This window comes from Muntiacus reevesi, chromosome 3 (assembly GCF_963930625.1).
Source record: "Muntiacus reevesi chromosome 3, mMunRee1.1, whole genome shotgun sequence".
NCBI lineage: Eukaryota > Metazoa > Chordata > Mammalia > Artiodactyla > Cervidae > Muntiacus > Muntiacus reevesi.
Genome location: NC_089251.1, coordinates 215,518,547 through 215,537,851, shown reverse-complemented (window position 1 = coordinate 215,537,851; position 19,305 = coordinate 215,518,547). Strand labels below are relative to the sequence as shown.

The 19,305-nt window shown below is 37.1% G+C and overlaps 1 protein-coding gene across 1 annotated transcript in view; it reads left to right on the top strand.

The window, feature by feature from the left end:
- Positions 1–19,305, top strand: part of LRP1B (LDL receptor related protein 1B) — a 1,678,044-nt gene that overhangs the window by 1,539,290 nt on the left and 119,449 nt on the right. Inside the window, exons 78-79 of the mRNA XM_065928990.1 lie at positions 10,219–10,442; positions 11,653–11,759. Of these exons, the coding sequence (XP_065785062.1) occupies positions 10,219–10,442; positions 11,653–11,759 (331 nt within the window). The remainder of the gene's footprint in view (positions 1–10,218; positions 10,443–11,652; positions 11,760–19,305) is intronic.

The following is a 19,305-nucleotide window of genomic DNA, read 5'->3' as shown; positions in this document are numbered from 1 at the left end:
AGAGTGAATGTGAAAAATTAGGACAGAAAGGATTCCAGACTGACACCTGGTTTCCTGGATTGTACAATTTGAAGGATACTGAAAATGGAAAACTGTGGGTTCGGTTTTAATTATGCTAGGTCCAGTAAGAGATACAATGAGAATGTCAGATTTGCAGTGATGTACTCAAAGCTTTATCTTAGATCTCTGGACTGGATTTGCATTAAAGAATAGAAAAATTGAGGGGATATCTAAAACCATGAAACCAGGTTTGATTTCCAGGGAAAATTAAGAAGAAACTGGAACCAAGCTCTGAGACTAGATTAAAACGATGGCAAGCACCAGCCAGTGCGTTAGAATAAACAAGAGACTGTAGAATCACAGAAACTAAGAGAAAAAAAAGTGTTTTGAAAAGGAAGTTTTGGTTATATTTCTAGTATACTGCTGAAAGATCAAGTGAAGGAAAACAAAGGAGTGTTCAAAAAATCTGAACACAGAAATACATTAAGGACCTTGAAAATTGCTTAGAGTCATGCAGGGAGGGGCATCATCAGAGAGCACTTGGTAGTTCCCCGTCAGCGGTTCTCCACCGGGGATGACCTTTCACCCCAGAGGACATTAGGTAATGTCTGAAGACATTTTTGATTCTCAGCATTGAGGACTGCTGTTGGCATCAAGTGAGTAGAGGCCAGGGAGGATGCTTAACACCCTACAATGAATGAATTAGTTCCTCACAGCAAGGAATTATTCTGCCCAAAATACCAATAGTGCCAGAGTTGAGAAATCTTTTTCTACATACTAACAGTAAGAGTCTGTCCAGTTAACCTTTAAGTAGCTCTTTTTCTTTGTTACTTCATTTGATGTGATAATAACTAATACAGAATAGTTCCGAGATGAATCACCAGTATATTTATTCTTTTATTGTTCTCTTCTTTTCCTCACCTCTCAGTATCTTTGGCTAGATGCTTTTCTGCTTTCCTTTTAATACTGGAATGCCCCAGGCTCTGACCATGATCCTCTTCTTTCTAGCTTCCTCACTTCCTAATAGAGCTCATGGTTTAATATAAAATCACATGCTAAAAATTGCCTAATTGAGACTAGGCTCTATCTAACTGCTTGCTTTTCCTTTTGGATGTTAAAAAAAAAAAAAAAAAAAATTCCCAAGGTAGCACACATGCCTAAAAATAAACTTCTCATATGATCCACAAAATCTGCTTCCCCAATGTCATTTAATGGCAACTCAGTTTTCTAGGTGCTCAAAGTGAAAATCTTAGAGGCACTGCTGGCCCCTTTGCTTCTTTCATAACTCCAAAATCAGGCAATATTATTGAATGTACCTTCAAAGTATGTCTAGGAGCTGATTACCATAACATCAGCTTGACTGCAAGGATCTAATTTTGAACCACCTTTGCCTTTCTTCTGAATGAATGCAATACCCTTCTAATTGATCTCTTTGCTATTCTTATGACACACAAAACAATAACCAGAATGCTCTGTATAAAGTATAGTCAGCTTACATCACATCTTCAAAAATGTTCGTTGGTTTTCCATTGAAAAGACAAATTCTCCTAACATTTCTTAAGAATTTAAAAGATCTGGTCTCCTGTTACTTCTCTGATTATCTTCCACTACTTTCCCCTTTACACACTCTTCTCCAGGGAAGCTCTGCTATTTCTGAAACCCATCACTACCTACTAAAGTAAGGCCTTTCCTGAAATGGTCTTTTGCCCTAAAATGCCTTTCAGCCAGATATCCTACATTATTCAATTCCTGAACTCCTTCAATTCTTTGTTTAAATGTCATCTGAATGCATAACTTACTGATAATTGCAATCTCTTACCCCATTCCCATCCTGGAATCCTCAATGCCCTGCTCTTTTGCATTTCCATGTACTTTTTTACTGCCACATAATTTATTAATTTATTATATTTATAACCTATTGTCTGTCTCACCTCGCTATAAATAAACATCCAGAAGCAGTGGCAGTTTTCTTTTTTCCTATTCTACTACTATAATCCTAGCACTTAGAACAAAATCTGTTGTGAAGTAGATACACTTTTTAAATTAGAAACAATAATTGAAAATCTTGGGGATACATGGCAATAGCATATCAATCTTGAAAGTAATCCTTTACAAGTTATGCTTCTCATCCTTGGTATTCAATTTATCACAAGTTTAAATATTTTTACCTCCAGATATGTCTCATTTTTATCCACTTTTGTTTCACAAAAGCCTAGATTAAAATTTCACAATCATTCCTCTGGAGTCCATTGAATAAACCTTGTCTGAGTTTCTGGTACCCCTTGGTCTGCAGTCCCAAGCTGTTCTTCATACCACAGGCAAAATAATCTTAGAGTAAAACCTCAGCATCATATCTCCCTCTGTAAATCTTTCCATTGAAAAATCATGGTCTTACAAACCTCTCCATGATGTTTAGCCTCATCTCCCAACATACCCTTCCCGCCTTCTCCCATCAGAATATGCATATACCCTCAAAAACACATTTTTTCCAGCCATAAATAGATTGTTTCATTTACAATAATGCAACTTAACTTCACAATCTTTCTTGTTGTTCAGTCCAAAAGTTGTGTCCAAGTCTTTGCGACCCCATGAACTCAGCATGCCAGGTTTCCCTGTCTTTTACTTCTCCCACAATTTGCTCAAACTCATGTGCACTGAGTCACTGATGCCATCCAACCATCTTATCCTTTGTTGCTCTCTTCTCCTCCTGCCTTCAGTCTTTCTCAGCATCAGGGTTTTTTTCCAGTGAGTCAACTCTACCTGTAGGTGGCCAAAGGATTGGAGTTTCAGCTTCAGTGTCAGTCTTTCTAGTGAATATTCAAGGTTAATTTCCTTTAGGATTGACTTGCAACTAAGGAACTTTGAAGAGTCTCTTCTCTAGCACCATAATTCAAAAGCATCAATTCTTTGGTTCTCAGCCTTCATCATGGTCCAACTCTCACATCCATACATGACTACTGGAAAAGCCATAGTTTTGACTAGATGGACCTTTGCTGGCAAAGCAATGTCTCTACTTTTTAATATGCTGTCTAGGTTTGTCATAGTTTTCCTTCCAAGGAGCAAACATCTTTTAATTCCATGGCTGCATTTACTATCTGGAGAGATTTTGGAGCCCAAGAAAATAAAATATGTCACTCTTTTCCCCCTTATATTTGCCATGAAGTGATGGGACCAGATGCCATCCAGTATCTTCATTTTCTGAATGTTTAGTTTTAAGCCAGCTTTTTCAGCCTCCACTTTCACCTTAATCAAGAGGCTTTCTAGTTCCTCTTCTCTCTCTGCCATTAGAGTGCTATCGTCTGCATATCTGAGCTTGTTGATATTTCTCCCGATAGTCTTGATTCCAGCTTGAACTTCAACTAGCCTCGCATTTTACAAGATGTACTCTGCATATAAGTTAAATAAGCATGATGACAATATTCAGCCTTGTACTCCTTTCCCAGTTTTGAACAGTCTGTTATTCCATGTCTGATTCTAACTGTTGTTTCTTGACCTGCATACAGGTTTCTCAGGAGACAGGTAAGGTGGACTGTTATTCCCAAACCCTTCAAATTTTTCCACAGTTTTTTTGTGATCCACACAGTCAAAGGCTTTAGCATAGTCAATGAAGCAGAAGTCGACATTTTTCTGGAATTCCCTTGCTTTTTGTATGGTCCGACAAATGTTGGCAATTTCATCTCTGGTCCCTCTGCCTTTTCTAAACGCATGTTGTACATCTGGAATTTCGTGGTTCACATACTGTTGAAGCCTAGCTTGAAGGATTTTAGACATTACCTTGCTACATATACACATGTATATTCATAATTTGAATGAACTTGATGGATGAAACGTTGAACTATAAAAGCCCAATTTACGTGCACATATTCATATACATACATATATATATATATATATATATCTGCTACATAGACTGAATATTCCAGTTTATTTATAAGATGCTTACCTAATGATTCTGAAAACACACTCAAACATTTGCTTCTCTGTTCTTTTTTATGTGTTTCTTGCTATATCTTATAGATACAAGATTTATTCATTGAAGTCAAATTATTTTTCTCTCTAAGGCATGGGTTGCAAACCACTTATCACATAAGAGAAATGAGTGAAACAGATTGGGCATAGCATTAGGGATACAGGTGAGAGAGGCAAGCTGAAGACAAGTTTCATTAAAACAGCAGCAGCTGATTGACTCTGTTACTCTGGAATGTTTCCCTTCTTTAGATAGACTATCTTATATAGCCTTAGTTTTTAAGAAAAAAAAAAAAAAAAACAAAGTTTGATTTTTAAAGTGATATCTTCTAATATTAAAGTTAAAATCTACTTTTAAAAACCTTTAAAAAAAACAAAACTTTAAATTTAGTGCTCAACCTACCATTTTGCAACCTCTTCTTTCAGATAGCTCTAATTTGCATCTCAGCTGTTGTGCTTGTTTAAATTGTAACTATCAAAGAAAAATTTAACTATCAGAAGGCAGTTTGTCTTCTAATTTCAGGTCACCACATAGGGGGATGATGTCAAAATTGCTCCATAAGTACCAACAAATTTTTTGCTTACTGACTAATGCATAAAAATTCATACTTAGCACTAGATGCATCCCTAAGGTTTATATAGAATGGATAAAGTTTTAAACTGTTATGTAAAATTTAGTGTTTAGAAGTTAAACACTTCTATGGATCATCTGATCCGAAGCCTTTATTTTTATATGCCACATAATTCATGGGCTTCCCAAGTGACTCAGATAGTAAAGAATCCACCTGCAATGCAGGAGACTTAGGTTCAATCCCTGGGTCAGCAAGATCCCCTGGAGAAGGAAATGGCAACCCACTACAGTGTTCTTGCCTGGAGAATTCTATGGACAGAGGAGCCTGGTGGGGTACAGTCCATGGGGTCACAAAGAGTCAGACATGACTGAGTGACTAACACATTCACTTTCACTTTCATAATTTATAGAGTAACTAGGACTAGTTCTTAAACCAACTTTCTGATTCCAAATATGTTGTTTTCTAGTCTTCCATGATATCTTCTGTTTAGCTGGTAATTCAATTGAAAGTTTTGGCTCAGTTTTGTTATTTATGGTAGGTAGGTGGTAGATCATAACAAATAAGTTTAAAGAACACTGAACATGTTTTAAAATGATAAATCACATACAATATTTACCCTGATATCCAAAGACAAATTTGTTACTTTCTGGATACTGTCAGAATTACGTACTTTTATTTGGTTTCCTTTTCCTATGACAGAGCTTATGCCAAGTTGATGCAGTCCTAGTGTAGACTCTTGTGGCTCAGCTGGTAAAGAATCTGCCTGCAATGCCGGAGACTGGGTTTGATCCCTGGGTTGGGAAGATCCCCTGGAGAAGGGAAAAGCTACCCACTCCAGTATTCTGGCCTGGAGAATTCCATGGACTGTATAGTCCATGGGTTTGCAAACAGTCGGACACGACTGAGCAATTTTCACTTTCATTTTCACTTTAGTGTAGATAAATACTACATATTGTAATAAAAATTATTAAAATTGAAACCCTCTTTTCAATTAAGCTTTAAAAATATTCAGATTGAAATAATCTTTTCTTAAGAATTGATTGCTGATAGAAGCAGAAGTTTCATCTCTGAAGTGGTTTTAGAATTCGTACATATTCTAGCTCTTAAATATAACGTTTTTGGGTTTTGGGGGGAGGGTTTCTCCATTGCTGTATGAGCTTGATTGAAATAACAATTATCTAGGTATTGTAGACCATTACTAAGCCATAGAATTTAGTAATGTTCAGAATTTGTGTGTAGTCCTTACTTTACTATTGAGCTTCCCTGGTAGCTCAGCTCGTAAGAATATGCCTGCAGTGCAGGAGAATCCGGTTCAATTCCTACCCATTCCAATATTCTTGGGCATCCCTGGTGGCTCAGATGGTAAAGAATCTGCCTGCAATGTAGTATTGACTAATTTATGAGAATTTAATCTTATTCACATTTTGTGAACAAAACTGTAAATAATCTTATCCTTACATATGGACACCACCATCCACATCCCACCACACACACACAAGTTCTTTACAGTGTTGTTATATCTGTGTTTTACTAGCATTGCATCAGGGGATAATTAACTTCATCAAAATGGACTGAATTTTCTGGTATGTATACAAAGATGAAAAATCAGGAACAAATGAAATATGTGGCAACTTCAATCTATCCTTGTGTTAACTATATTTTCTCAAGTTATGTACCTAACTATAGGAATTTTGTTTTAAAAAAGACAGGATTTCCTCAGTTCAAATGTTTGAATACTCCTTTTATAGATTTTCCTCTTTCCTCGATTTAAAACAAATGTCTTTAGTGACTTATATCTTTAGTTTACTGAAGCTGGCACTATGACAGATACCTTACAGTCTGCAGCTGTAAAGGATTAGTAGTTTAAAGCAGTAACCTCTAGTTGTGTTACAATCAAGCTGCCAATTTTTTGGCAAGATTTAAGCATTTCATTCATTCAACTAATATATCTCTATAAAGAAGAATGCCTCAGGCCTCAAAACTTTGTCTGTGTATTTAGAGAGCTTATTAGGAAAGAAATCATCTGTCTGGAGAAAGCCATCAAAATGTGTCTTCTACTTTGTGCAAAAAAAATGAGAAATGCCTTTTGTTGTCTGGGTAAACACACACCTCTGCTATCTCTTAAACATGATATACTGCATTAGCGCCTCTAGTTCATTGGTCTCTCTGCCTAGAGTGGGAGCCAAAGAGGCAAATTAGTGTTTCATATTCTCTCCATGCTTCCAATCTGATGTGTTTGGTTGTTTTTCAGTCTCTCTCAAGACAAATGGCGTAACCATCCTGTTTTGGTTATTCATTTCAGTCTCCATTCTAGGCCAAGAACTTCTGTTTACTTTTCCTATGTTTTCCCATTTTTTGTGTTTACCTGATTGATTTTGAACTTCTCCATAAGACCCACCAATAATTTGCCTTCCACTCTTCAACCAACATTCATTCAATATGAGATTCCCTTTTAGATGATTAGTGCAATCCTCCCTATCAGGCTTCCCTGATAGCTCAGTTGGTAAAGAATCTGCCTGCAATGCAGGAGACCCCAGTTCGATTCCTGGGTCAGGATGATCCCCTGGAGAAGGACCCCAGTATTCTTGGGTTTTGCTTGTGGCTCAGCTGGTAAGGAATCCACCTGCAATGTGGGAGACCTGGGTTCAATCCCTGGGTTGAGAGGGTACCCTGGAGAAGGGAAAGGCTACCCATTCCAGCACTCTGGCCTGAAAAATTCCATGGACTTTATAGTCCATGGGGTTGCAAAGAATCTAACACGACTGAGTGACTTTCAGTTTCACTTTCAATGCAATCCTGGTCAAGCTGGATTATTTATTTCTATAGAACTCACTTATAGTGATTTCCTAATTTGGCCATGGTTTCCCTAACAATAAGACCATCTTGTTTCTGTCTTCTTCTTCTTGTTCATCTTCTGTTCAATCTTGCTCTTTTCAGTGATAAGAATTACTGAGCATTCAGTATGTTATGAGTCATTAGGAATGAATACCTAGTAACATCTTCACCTGGTTGCCATAATTCCCTGAGAATCATCTTGTCACTGATGATTCATGACTTTAGGTTGAATTTATTGGGTGTGACCATCCTTTACACCATATTCTAACTACCTTAGTTGATACGGGAATGACATTAGAGATTCCTTGATCAAGGAACCAGAGAATAACTATGTGGATTTAAATGGCTCTATAACTCATCAGTGTATCTTGTGCTCAGCATTTAAAAGTAACATTTATTCTAGTAATGTGACCTAACTTCTATATATCCTCTTGGAATTCACCATTAATAGAATTTTCACCAGCCAGTTTTTCTGAAAAGTATCACAAAATCAGACTTCTGAATGTTCCATGATCATTAGGAATTTGAGGTTTTAACTGTTAGCAGAACAGGAATATAAATATGGAATGGAAAGATGACCAGCTCTTTTTTGAGCATGAGTGAAACAAAATGAAAATATTAAATTAAAAAAAGTGAAACTTGGCATAAAATATGTCCTATTTAGCAAGGATACCACTAAGACAGAAAAATCATGGAGTATATTAACATTTTAGAAAGGCAAATGTGGACTTCTCTGGTGACTCAATCAATAAAGAATCTACCTGCAATTCAGGAGACCCAGCTTCTATCCCTGGGTTGGGAAGATTCCCTGGAGAAGGAAATGACAATCCACTCCAGTATCTGTGCCTGGGGAATCTCATGGACAGAGGAGCCTCATGGTGTACAGTCCATGGAGTCTCAAGAGTAGGACACACTTTAGCGACTAAACCACCAAACATCACCAAAGGCAAAATAGGGTATTCGTCTATGTTCATGCTGGGCAAATGCATGGTGAAAGATTGCTCCAGTGGTTTTAAAAAAGATAAATATGCTCCAAAAGGCTTTATACAGTTCATAATGGTTATTTTCTCCCATTTTCTCTCATGTTTATAAATTTAAGATTTACGTTGACATGCCCATACCATTTGTAGATAAATTTACTTTTAAATACTTTCAAATAAAAAACAGCAATTACATTTAATTTAAATGACACTGAAACACTTGGAAATTATTTTGTGGTTTGGCTAGGATAAATCTTTATATTTTACCCATTTATAAATATTATTTGTATGGAATGTTTAGATTATATTGTATTTCAGAGTACTTTTCATTTAACTTTAGGTAGCTATGAGCTATCGTTGGGTAGATGGATAGTGTTTACGATTAGAGTAGAGAAATAAGGCATTGTAATATTTCAAAAGTTTAGTTTTTAAATCAATCAGTGAAAAGACTGATAATAAAGGTCATTAGAAATTTCTAAAGGTTCTGTGTTTAATTTGAGCCTAATTTTCCTTCCTTAAGATCTCAGTAATCACACAGCAGATGGTGACTTGCAATTCTTATTTCTTGGCATCTCATGTTCTTTTTGAGAAGTTCAGTCTGTTTGCTTTTAACCCAAGCACAATTTAACAAAATGTGCTCACTAGTAAAACACAGAAGATATAGTCATCTGTTAAAAACCCACATTTCCACTTGTAACCAGGTCTTAACGATGCTTTTACACATTGATGACATGTCTAGTTATAATCACCTTCAAGTAATTGTTTCTAGTCTTGATATAATACCCCTGAGAATTCCTTCTCACTTTTGGCTATGCACAATAAACTCGATCATGTCAAATTAATTATTACACTAGCTTCAGCTCAAAGTGATCAAGTTAATTGAAGGGCACAGAGCATACGTTATTTTCCTTGCTGTCTATTCCCAATGAACTCTCTTACCTTTGTCTCACAATAATTCAGTAATATACTATTACACAGAAAATCCAAGCTAGCAGATTTAATATAAATGACAGCATTTGTAACTTTCCTCAAAAGACATTTTAATATAGCATCTCTCTAAATGTGCCTATTTGTATTAACGTTCTTTTTGATTTTAAATCAAATTATATATGGTAAGGATGCAGAACAACTGGAACTTTATTAAATTGCTGAAAAGAGTGAATATTAGTAGAGATGCTTTGAAAGAAAATTCTAACCCTATCTATTCAAGCAAACATATGTATACCTTGGGCTTCAACAGTTCTATTTCTTATTAAATATTCAATACAAATGAGAGTTCATGTCCACCAAAAGATACCTACAGGAATATTCATAATTTTTATTGTAATGGCCTAAAATTATTAACAAACAAAATACACATTACCAGTAAAATGGTAAACAATTTGATATATATTCATGAAGTTAAATATTATCCAGAAATAAAAACAATTAATAACTGACATACACAACAATATGGATACATGGACATGATGTTGAATAAAGATCAGGAATTGAAGAGTACAATGATGTTTATGTGGATTTGTTTAAACTAATCCATGACGTTAGACATTAGAATTATGCTTATTCTAAGGGAAATACTAACTGGTAGACGTCATAAGTGAACCTTCTACAATTCTGGAAATATTCTAACGGGGTGGCAGTTAAACAGGAGCAGTGATAGGTAAAGTTCCAATGAACTGTATGCTTAGGACTTATGAAATTATATAGCTATAAAAAGTAAGAAGAAAGTATATTTAAAAATCGATATAATAATTAATACCTGATCATGTTAATATGGTTCCAAAATAATCTCAATATATAGATGTAGAAAACTCCACCAATTTGCTTTTGAAAATACTGTGGTTTGTTGTTTTGTTTTCTTTTAGTGTCCTGAATTTAGAAGGCCCAGGGACATTGCAGTTGACTGGGTGGCTGGAAATATCTATTGGACCGACCATTCTCGAATGCACTGGTTCAGTTATTACACTACTCACTGGACCAGTCTGAGGTACTCTATCAACGTAGGGCAGCTGAGTGGCCCCAACTGTACCAGACTCTTAACAAACATGGCTGGAGAACCCTATGCCATTGCTGTAAATCCTAAAAGAGGGTAGGTTAATAACATGGCTATTGATGTTTCTTGATATGACTGTCCATTTTTAGAGATTGTCCCACCTATGTTCTGTAGTGTTGTTTCTAGATGAGTGTTCAACATATAACAGAGTCACAAGACTTGTGAAAATCCCTCTACTCCTTCTATACAAAAGCATGTCCTTTTCATACCAAATGGTGGTGAAAAATTTGTGTTTTTCTCTGAACATTTGTATAAATGTACTTTATACATTTAATGTCTGTATATGTTATGTGTACATTCAGATTAATGAAACTGATATGAAAAGTGTAACCACTATTGTTAATCTAAAACTGATTTTTTGAGATATTACATATAATATTTAGCCATTTTAAGTATAGAGTTATTAGTGATTTGGGCTATTTCTGGTAATAAAAAATGAAAGCATATGTATAAACAAACTTTAAAAATTTAATATAAATATATCCTTTATTTTACTTGATTTGTATTTCTTTTTTATTATTTTATTTTTCATTTGTAAGCACTGACCAAAAAAGAAATAGGGAAATGTTAAATAAAGCTCCTAGTCATCCATAAAGTGGATGATTAGATCCTGAGTAAAAAGAAGCAATTTACTTAATAGAATTATGCAATGTGGTATCTTCTAAGTGAGAAAATTATTTCTGTTTGAGAAAATAGTTTCTTTATCATAAAAGAAAGCATATTGATGTATCAACCATATTAATGAATTCTGACACAATAAGAAGATGGTTTCAAGTGTTAGAGATATTCTTCTTCTAAAGAAATTTTCAAAATTGAGCTTTGGGAATCAAGTGAACCTCAGTTTATCCTGCTAAACAGTAACTCTCAAATTTTAGTAGGCGATATGGGCTTCCCTCATAGCTCAGTTAGCAAAGAATCTGCCTGCAGTTCAGGAGACGTGGGTTCAATTCCTGGATCAGGAAGATCCCCTGGAGAAGGAAATGGCAACCCACTCCAGTACTCTTGCCTGGAGAATCCCGTGGACAGAGGAGCATGGTGGGCTACAGTCCATGGGGTTGCAAAGAATCGGACACAACTGAGAGATTGACACTAGTGTATGACTATTTAAAACCTTGATTCCTACGGCCCTCTCTTGGAGGTCTCTCTATACATTTAGAGTCCGTCCCTTCATCAGGGACTCTAAGCCCTTGTTTGGGGCTGTGCCAGCATCGTCACCAGGCTAATCAGCTTTGACCTATCTCTTCAGGATGATGTACTGGACCGTCGTTGGGGACCACTCCCACATAGAAGAGGCGGCCATGGATGGTACTCTGAGAAGGATTTTAGTACAAAAGAATTTACAGAGACCTACAGGTATGCTATGTTTTCCACGCTGTCTAAAATATGAAATAGCAGGGTGAGACAACGTGAGAGAGTAGCACTGACATTTATACATTACCGTGTGGAAAATAGGTAACTAGTGGGAAGCTGCGGTATTCCACAGGGAGCTCAGCTCGGTGCTGTGATGACCGAGAGGGGCGGGACGGGAGAGGCGGAAGGGGTGATCGAGAAGGAGGGGATGTGTGTATATATATAGCTGATTCACGTTGTACAGCAGAAAGTAACAAAACACTGTAAAGCAATTACCCTCCAATAACATAGAATAGCATGTGAAATAGTATGCTAAATATGATAGTGTTGCCGTGATTTCTGGTTCTATTTGGCAACATAGTCATTTTTGAAAGCAGACAAAATAATTTATAGCATGACTTTATAAAATTCATTAACATTTCATGTCATAGTTTCCCAACTTGAACCTCAGGTTCTTATCATACTGTTGGTGATATTACAGGGATGTTATTTGAAAATTACCTAAGTTATAAGGCTGCTAGGACTTCACCTGCATGAAATGTTGACAGTTTATAGCACTGTATTAGGATGTTTTTACAGCTATATGTTAATGATATTGGGAGAGATGGTAAACTGCTAGAGCATAAGAGACTAAATGGACAGAGAGGTGGTAACATGCAAATAACCTTTGTGAAAAAGAGGTATGAAAGACATTCACAGCTTCTTTCAATCTAGCTTTAATCTCCTTTCCAGCACGTCATCTAAACCATCAGCCCAGTCCACACTGTACTTCCCAGACTGCTTCAGAACTCAGTTTATTTTCTGCATTCCTGTTCTTTCTCCCACACCATTTTCCTCTCAGATCCCTCTTCTACAGTAGCCATCCAACTTCTCTGTACTCAGCTGAATCTTGTCAATCATTTTTGCTCTTTTTTTCTAATACTTTTGGCCTCGTGGTGTATGGAAGCTTGGTCCCCCGTTGCGCTGTGCCCATTCACTAAATTGCATGAGACTCTTTGTGGCGCCATGGACTGTAGCACACCAGACTTCTCTGCCCACGGAATTCTCCTGGCAGGAATACTGGAGTGGGTTGCCGTTTCCTTCTCCACGGGACCTTCCGCAACCAGGGATCACTCTGCGTCTCTTGCGTCTCTTGCACTGGCAGGCTGCTTCTCTACCGCTGAACAACCTGGGAAGCCCCTTACTTCCCCAACCAGGGATCAAACCCACAGCCCCTGCATTTGAAGCACCAAGTTTTTACCACCAGATCACCAGGGAAGTCCCTGAATTTTATCAGTCTTGTAAGGTCTAAATTTAGGCATTCCTCAATAAAACATTTTCACAATGTAGAAGCCTCAGAGCTTTTTACTCCCTCCCCACTGCCATCCACGACATCTGCATCAGAAGTACAGCATATGTTTTCTATAACACATGTTATTTAACAGTGAGGCTTTGAAGTCTGTTTCACGGTAGCAACATTATATTTAGTTGGTATATATATGTGTATATATAGATATATATACTTTTAATGTACTTTCTGCCTTTTCCTCCAAATAGATTGTTTTTACCCTTACAGAAGGGAGGCACGCTTGGGATTGAGTTCATTTATATAGATGTGTCTCTTGTCAATGATTTAACAAACACTAATTAAAGACTCACCTGGTACCAGAAATTGTTCCAAATGCTGTAGAAATAGTTCCTGCCCTTGTTAAGAGAATTCCGATTCTTGTGAAACTGACCTTCCTGTATAGGATAGAACATGTAGGATACATCATGTCAGATGTATATAAAAACCATAAAGAAAAAAAAAAAAACATGAGGGATGCCTAGTTATGAGAGAGTACTATTTTAGTTATGATTATCAGAGAAGTCATCCCTAGAAAGGTGATATTTGAGAAGATAGCTGAATAAAGAGAGATAGCAAGCTATGTGCATATGTGAGGAAAGAGCTTTCCAAGCAGAAAGAATGCAAGTCATGAGTTAGGAATGAATCTAGCACACGAGAAAAACAGCAGTGATGTTACGACAATGGGCCCTCTATATCTATGGTAGGCTGAATTTGCTGAAACCGCTGATTCCGAGGGCTGAGTGTAATATGCCATTTTATGTAAAAGACTTGCGCATCAGTGGGTTCTGGTACCCACAGAGGATCCTATAACCAATTCCCTGTGGATACCATGGGATGATTGTATGCCTTGAAACATATGAGCAACTGGAGATTGAGCATATGAGCTTATTATCACATGCTCATATTCTCACGTGCTCATATTCTCATGAGCATGTGCTCCACATGAGCATATGGAGAATAGGATATGTGAGAATGACAAGGTTACCAGAGGCAGATCATCTAGGACCTGAAACCCTGATAAGGATTAGATTCTGTTCTGGCATTTGAGGGTATTGAGGAAAGTGGCATAATCTGTTCAAACACAATTTTAATTTTAAAGAACTTTTTTACTTTTTTTTTCCCCTTAACTTTTTTATTTTTGATTAATTTTAGACTTATAGAAAAGTCAGACAATTGATCTAAAAAAAATTTGTCTTATTTAACATCTTACATAGTCATAGTAAGGGCTTCCCTGCTAGCTCAGTTGATAAAGAATCCACCTGCAATGCAAGAGACCCCAGTTTGATTCCTGGGTCGGGAAGATTTGCTGGAGAAGGGATAGGCTACCCACTCCAGTATTCTTGGGTTTCCCTTGTGGCTCAGCTGGAAACGAATCTGCCTGCAATGTGGGAGACCTGGGTTTGATCCCTGGGTTGGGAAGATCTCCCGGAGAAGGGATAGGCTACCCACTCCAGTACTCTGGCCTGGAGACTGTATAGTCCATGGGGTAGAACACGGCTGAGTGACTTTCACTTACTTTCACTTTCATAGTCATAGTGTTCATGACATTATTTTCATTTTAAAGTATGACTCAGGAAGCAATGTGCAGGATTGCATCTGAGATCCTCAGGAGGGAGCCTGAGACAGGGGTTCTTGGGAAGTCTGTTTATGAAGGGAATGCTATTCCCTGGTTATCATGTGTTGCCGTTGTAGACATGGCCAAGCTAAATCAATGAGATGGAGGGGTGTGTGTGTGTGTGTGTGTGTGTGTGTGTATGCTCAGTCGCTCTACTCTTTGCAGCCACATGCAGTGTAGCACACCATACTCCTCTGTCCGTGGGATTTTTCTGGCAAAAATACTGGGGTGGGGTGCCATTTCTTATTCCAGGGGATCTTCCTGACCCAGGAATCAAACCCACGTCTCTTGCATCTCCTGCATTGGCAGGCAGATTTTTTACAACTAGCGCCACCTGGGAAGCCCTCAGATGAAGGTATCTCACAGATTATTGGAAGTTTTAGTTCTGAAACTCAAAGCAGAACTAGAAACTTAATTTGAGGAATTAGCAACAAAAAGTTGATCATTGAAACTTGCTGGAGTTGTTGAGATGGATGAGGGAGGGTGAAACAAAGAAGCTTCTGAAGTCAGAAAAGGCAGAAATGTGTGAGATGGTTATGTTTAGAAGAGTCAAGGTCAAAAGTGCAGACAACAGAGGTGTTTGAGCAATAGGAGCAAAGCAACAGAATTCAGTAGCACAGTAGCTGACAGAAAAGTTTCAAAAGGAAGATGATATACTCAATTGGACATAGCATAGTGCCTTACACGGAATACAGAGTAGTAGAAAGAGTCTTAGCCTTGAATTTATATAGGTTTGTGTTAGAATTGAGCAACCTGTATAAACTTTTGAGCACCGAAGTTCTCACTTGTAAATTGCATATGATAATATTTACCTTACGGAGAATTGATATAATTCACTTAAATCAGATATTAAAACCAATGTAAATTAATTGGTATAGTTTCTTGAATATCTAAGAGGCTAAGAATAACTATAGGAATAATAAGCCATGTATTAATACTAAAACCTTACTTGTGTATCTTATATAATATCCACCATAACTCCCTCCTCCAGGATATCTTCCAACCCAGGGATCAAACCCAGGTCTCCCACATTGCAGGTGGATTCTTTACTGACTGAGCCACCAAGGAAGCCCATAACTCCCTAATATCAATTTTTTAAAATATTTTCATGCATGTTTATAAATATCATTTAGTGTATTTCGTTGACTAGTATTCTCATTTTATATGTTCAAATTCTAAAAGATTTTTAAAAATCCATAAGCTACATGTAAAATCTACTGCTTTATCTAATGCCCACCTGCTTATTGAATTTCTTAATATTGGAAATGCTAGTCTTGTATTATTAGGGAGGATTTTATTCCATCAAGGAGAAATGTCTCTCACTATTATCTTTTCATCTCTCTTAAATTTATAGTGATTAATAAGTCTTCAGTATCACAAGCCAAATGTTACTGATATACAAATAAATAAAAAATAATATCAGAAGATTTTTAGGAAATAATAGATAATTTAGATTTCATAAATAGCATTATATTAGAAAGTAACAATGGAAAGTTGATGATCATTCGGTATCTGTAGTATATATATATACACACACATATATGTATACATTATATTAATATGCCAGAGAAAATGTGCACTTATGCAAATATATTTTATAAGATATCCTTCCATACAAGTACATTAATTGCTTATGGTTTCTTAGAAACATCTTAGATTTTTTATACCTATATTGTCTCTTTTCTTGGTGTATGTTTCTAAATATTTGCCCTGACTCCAAAGTTATGAAACTGAAATCAGTAACTATAATAATACCTCTTTTTCTCTCCAAGTGTAATATCTTGTTATTTGCATCTAGGCTTTATAGAAAACGCTATTTTTCCTTTACACAAACATGAAGACTCTGTGCACTAGGATACAGTGCATTTGGTTACGCTCTATACCTCAATAGAGTGTAAGTGATACTAGTATCATGAACAGCAATAGGAGTAGATATAAACTTCTCTATCCCTTTATGTAACTCCTGTGCATTTAAAGGTTAGAACTGTACTATCTGATTGTATAGTTAGCCCACCACCCAGGTAGCCCTGTGTTTGTTCACCACCAGCACTATTATTGCGTACTTTCTGAAATCAAAAGGATACCTCAATTCTCTGGGCATCGGAAGAACTGCTTACCTCCATACTTGGTTCTCAATAACCTATTGCTTTAAGGATATATAGTCATTGATTCTTTAATGCTTTAATGTATAATCTATGTGCCCAACAAGATCATAAATAGCTTAAACCAACACCATTATGAATACTCTTGATATATCCCCTGTGGAATATTCCCTATAGTTAGTATATATTCAGTCACTGAGTCATGTCCTAGTCTTTGCGACCTCAAGGATCGCAGCATGTCAGACTTCCCTGTCCATCACCAACTTCCAGAGCATACTCAAACTCATATTCATCAAATTGGTGATGCCATCCAACAATCTCATCCTCTGTCATCCCCTTTTCCTCCCGCCTTCAATCTTTCCCACATCAGGGTCTTTTCTAATGAGTCAGTTCTTTGAATCAGGTGGCCAAAGTATTGGAGTTTCAGCTTCAGCATCAGTCCTTCCAATGAATATTCAGGACTGATTTCCTTTAGGATGAAATGGTTGGATCTCCTTGCAGGCCAAGGGACCCTCAAGAGTCTTCTCCAACACCACAGTTAAGAAGCATCAATTCTTTAGCACTCGGCTCTCTTTATAGTGCAATTTTCACACACATACAAGACTACTGGAAAAACCATAGCTTTGACTAGACAGATATTTGTTGGCAAAGTAATATCTCTGCTTTTTGACATGCTGTCTAGGTTGGTCATAGCTTTTCTTCCAAGGAGCAAGCATCTTTTAATTTCAAGGCTGCAGTCACCATCTGCAGTGATTTGGAGCCTCAAAAAATAAAATCTCTCATTGTTTACATTGTTTCCCCATCTATTTGTCATGAACTGATGGGACTGGATGCCATGATCTTAGTTTTCTGAATGTTGAGTTTTAAGCCAACTTTTTCACTCTCTTCTCACTTTCATCAAGAGGCTCCATTGTTCTTCACTTTCTGCCATAAGGGTGGTGTCATCTGCATATCTGAGGTTATTGATATTTCTCCCAGCAACCTTGATACCGGCTTGTGCTTCATCCAGCCCAGCCTTCCACATGATGTACTCTGTATATAAGTTAAATAAGCAGGGTGACAATATACAGCCTTGATGTACTCTGTTCCTGATTTGGAACCAGTCTACTGCTCCATGTCCAGTTTTAACTGTTGCTTCTTGACCTATGTGCAGATCTCAGGAAGCAGGTCAGGTGATTGAGTATTCCCATCTCTTGAAGAATTTTCCACAGTTTGTTGTGATCCACACAGTCAAAGTCTTTGGCATAGTCAATAAATCAGAAGTAGATGTTTTTCTGGAACTCTTTTCTGATGATCCAACAGATGTTGGCAATTTGATCTCTGGTTCCTCTGCCTTTTCTAAATCCAGCTTGAACATCTGGAAGCTCACAGTTCACGTACTGTTGAAGCCTGGCTTGGAGAATTTTGAGCATTAACTTGCTAGTGTGTTAGATGAGTGCAATTGAGTGGTAGTTTGAACATTCTTTGGCATTACCTTTCTTTGGGTAATGATAGAATGAAAACTAACCTTTTCTAGTCCTGTGGTCACTGCTGAGTTTTCCAAATTTGTTGGCATATTGAGTGCAGCACTTTCACAGCATCACCTTTCAAGATTTGAAATAGCTCAATTGGAATTCTATCACCTCCACTATCTGTGTTTGTAGTGATGCTTTCTAAGACCACTTGACTTCACATTCCAGGATGTCTGACTCTATGTGAGTAATCACACCATCATGGTTATCTGGAGGTAAGTCATGAAGATCTTTTTTGTTTAGTTCTTTGTATTCTTGCCACCAGTTCTCAATATCTTCTGCTTCTGTTAGGTCCATACAATTTCTGTCCTTTATTGTGTCCATCTTTTCATGACATGTTCCCTTGGTATCTCTAATTTTCTTGAAGAGATCTCTAGTCTTTCCCATTCTAATATTTTCCTCTATTTCTTTGCATTGATCATTGAGGATGGCTTTCTTATCACTCCTTGCTATTCTTTGAAACTCTGCATTCAAATGGGTTTATCATTCCTTTTCTCCTTTGCCTTTCACTTCTCTTCTTTTCTCATCTATTTGTAAGGCCTCCTCAGACAAGCATTTTGCCTTTTTGCATTTCTTTTTCTTGAGGATGAACTTGATCACTGCCTCCTGTACACAGTGTCAGGAAGCCCCGTCCAAAGTTCTTCGGACACTCTGTATATCAGATCTAATCCCTTGAATCTATTTCTCACTTCCACTGTACAATTGTAAGGGATTTGTTAAGTCATACCTGAATGGTCTAGTGGTTTTTCCCTACTTTCTTCAATTTAAGACTAAATTTGGCAATAAGGAATTCATGCTCTGAGCCACAGTCAGCTCCCAGTCTTGTTTTTGCTGACTACATAGAGCTTCTCCATCTTTGGCTGGAAAGAATATAATCAATCTGATTCCATTTTGACCATCTGGTGATGTCCATGTGTAGAGTCTTTTCTTGTGTTGTTGTAAGAGGGTGTTTGTTATGACCAGTGCATTCTCTTGACAAAACTATGTTAGCCTT